A 2317-nucleotide genomic window follows, 5' to 3' on the forward strand; every position below is an offset into this window, starting at 1 on the left:
GTGTGTGTGTGTGTGTGTGTGTGTGTGTGTGTGTGTGTGTGTGTGTGTGTGTGTGTGTGTGTGTGTGTGTGTGTGTGTGTGTGTGTGTGTGTGTGTGTGCGTGTGTGTGTGTATGTGTGTGCGTGTGTGTGCGCACGAGCGCTGAATTAGTGTGTCTGTCATTTCAAAGCAGGGGTGGGCAAAGTGTGACCCGGGGTCACATATGGCCCTCTGGGTCCTTTAATCATGTTTTTAATACATTTATCTAATTCAATCTTTTGTTCACTGATTTATTGTGAAGAATAAAATACAGACGCAGGCAGTCAAGGCAGACTTGGAAAAAAAATGACCTCCTCCTCACATTTCCGTCTTTCACTTGTTAGCACTTCAGGTCGACGACATCATGATGTCATGTCCAATTTTTTTCTCCAGCCCTGAAATTTTGTGCATTTGTATCTCATTGAAGGACTTTATTGAGTCGTTCTTGATTGCATTATTGCTAAATAATTGAATTCAAAGTGAGAGCAAAATGTTATTTGGTTGTTCGGACTTTTTGGAGGTGAACTCCGCCAATCTTTTAATGATTTGTCCCATCTAAAAATCCAAATGGCGGCCCTTGAGTGCAAAAGTTTGCCCACCCCTGTTGTCAGCAATCCGGAGAGCCTCCGTTTTGTGGTGAAAGCTCACAGTGACATTTAAGCATGTTCGCCTTCTCTGTTGGGCTAATTCTTTCATTTAGCACCCCTTTAACAAGAAAACCGTCCCCTCGCAAGATTTTATAGCCACCCACCCCAACTATACACAGTATAACATCTATCAGGATATACTGCTGAGCAGGCACAGGTAGGCCGGGCCGCTCAAGCGTGAAACGGCAGGCGAAGGTGACTTTGTGGCGCTTAAGAATGAGGGAAAGTCACAAGTCATGTGGACAAAAGTTGTGGGGCACGTGGCGAGTACAAGTGTAACCCTCATTGCAAGAAGAACGTTCCCTGTCCTCCGAATGATTTTATTAATGCGACAGACTAAGAACAATCAAGCCGATGTCTCCCGGTGAGACATATTGCATTAACCAAGAGACGTGGCCCAAGATTTTTGTCCACGGATTTTGTCTGTTCACCTTCCACCTTAAAACACACACACGCACACTTAGTCGAGTGTGTGTCGCGTATATGTGACATGCAGGATTGAGATGATTGGAAATGAACACAGGTCACCACCAATATAGCAGCAGCAGCAGCAGCAGCATGATGCTAATGATGATGCCACCACCTCTGGCCAACACTCCATTAATAACGAGTAGAATAATAAAGTGACTGTTCAGGCACTGCTTTGCTTCATGAGTGTGACGAAATGATGATGGGTTAATAAATATGTCACTATGTCAGACACTGTTACAGTGCATGTTTGTGCATCTGTTGACTTGAGAATAAAAAACATGTACATGTCAACATATATGTACTGTACATACAGTGCATTAAAAGACCGAAACAATTGCTACAAAAATCGAATATGTCGAATTAAAAACATATATGAAAGATTTACAATATATTCATGATCTTAATACATGCGTTTGAAATTTTATGCTAAAACACACAAAGCCCACGAATACGATGGACTGCAATGACTCGCTGAAAACGCCAGAGGGCGCTAACAGGCAGACGATGCTAAATGCTCCATTGAAATGTATTTGAGATTTATTTTTCGGTCATTATATTATGATTATTATCGTATTTAAAAAAGAAAGCTATGCCACTCACTAGCTTGTTCTAAATCAATTCAAATAAACGTATTTAATGTAGTATTTTCCTATGATCACTATTAAAAAAAAATGTAATGCCATCAACACTATTACATTTAACCTACAAATAATTTCAGATACCAGCCCCCCCCCAAAAAAAAAAACAACAAACTGAAAAAGAATAGAAAATAAAAAAGACAACATGAAGAAATAGGGATGAAGTTTGGGCGCCCGCCTACCGATCCTGGAGAGACACGCCCTCAACACCGGAGACGAGCCGGATAGTGTGTCGCTCTGCTTAACGTCAGACGTAGTTGCTCGCCGGCACCAGGGAGGAAGCGGGACACCTCGAGAGTGCCAAACCGGGAGACGAGGCGAGGAGGCGGTCTCTCTCCCTCCCACTCACCGCCTGCCTGTCGAACGGCGCCTCCACCTTGGAGGAACGTCCACCTGACGGAAGTTGAGCAGCCACGTCGGCGATGGACGCCTTGAAAAACGCCGGGAGGGCGATTATCAAGAGCCCCGGCGTCCCGCGGCATACGTGGGGAACTTCCAAGCACGAAAGTAAGTCAGACTGTGTGTGTGTGTGTGTGTGTGTGT

At 44.2% G+C, this 2317-nt stretch overlaps 1 protein-coding gene across 6 annotated transcripts in view; it reads left to right on the top strand.

Moving 5' to 3' along the window:
• Nucleotides 1-1864: 1864 nt before the first annotated feature.
• LOC109531743 (low density lipoprotein receptor adapter protein 1) overlaps nucleotides 1865-2317 on the top strand; it is a 16379-nt gene continuing 15926 nt past the window's right edge. For 4 of the 6 annotated variants that reach the window (XR_002171238.1, XR_002171237.1, XM_019896206.1 and 1 more), the window contains exon 1: nucleotides 1865-2281. Coding sequence is in view for 4 of the 6 variants with exons in the window: in XM_019896206.1 (XP_019751765.1) it covers nucleotides 2197-2281 (85 nt within the window). In the remaining 2 variants the exon portion in view is untranslated. The remainder of the gene's footprint in view (nucleotides 2282-2317) is intronic. The other 2 variants (XM_019896208.1, XM_019896209.1) reach the window with 1 other exon arrangement.

Source organism: Hippocampus comes, unplaced genomic scaffold (assembly GCF_001891065.2).
Source record: "Hippocampus comes isolate QL1 unplaced genomic scaffold, H_comes_QL1_v1.1 scaffold170, whole genome shotgun sequence".
NCBI classification, from domain to species: Eukaryota; Metazoa; Chordata; class Actinopteri; order Syngnathiformes; family Syngnathidae; genus Hippocampus; species Hippocampus comes.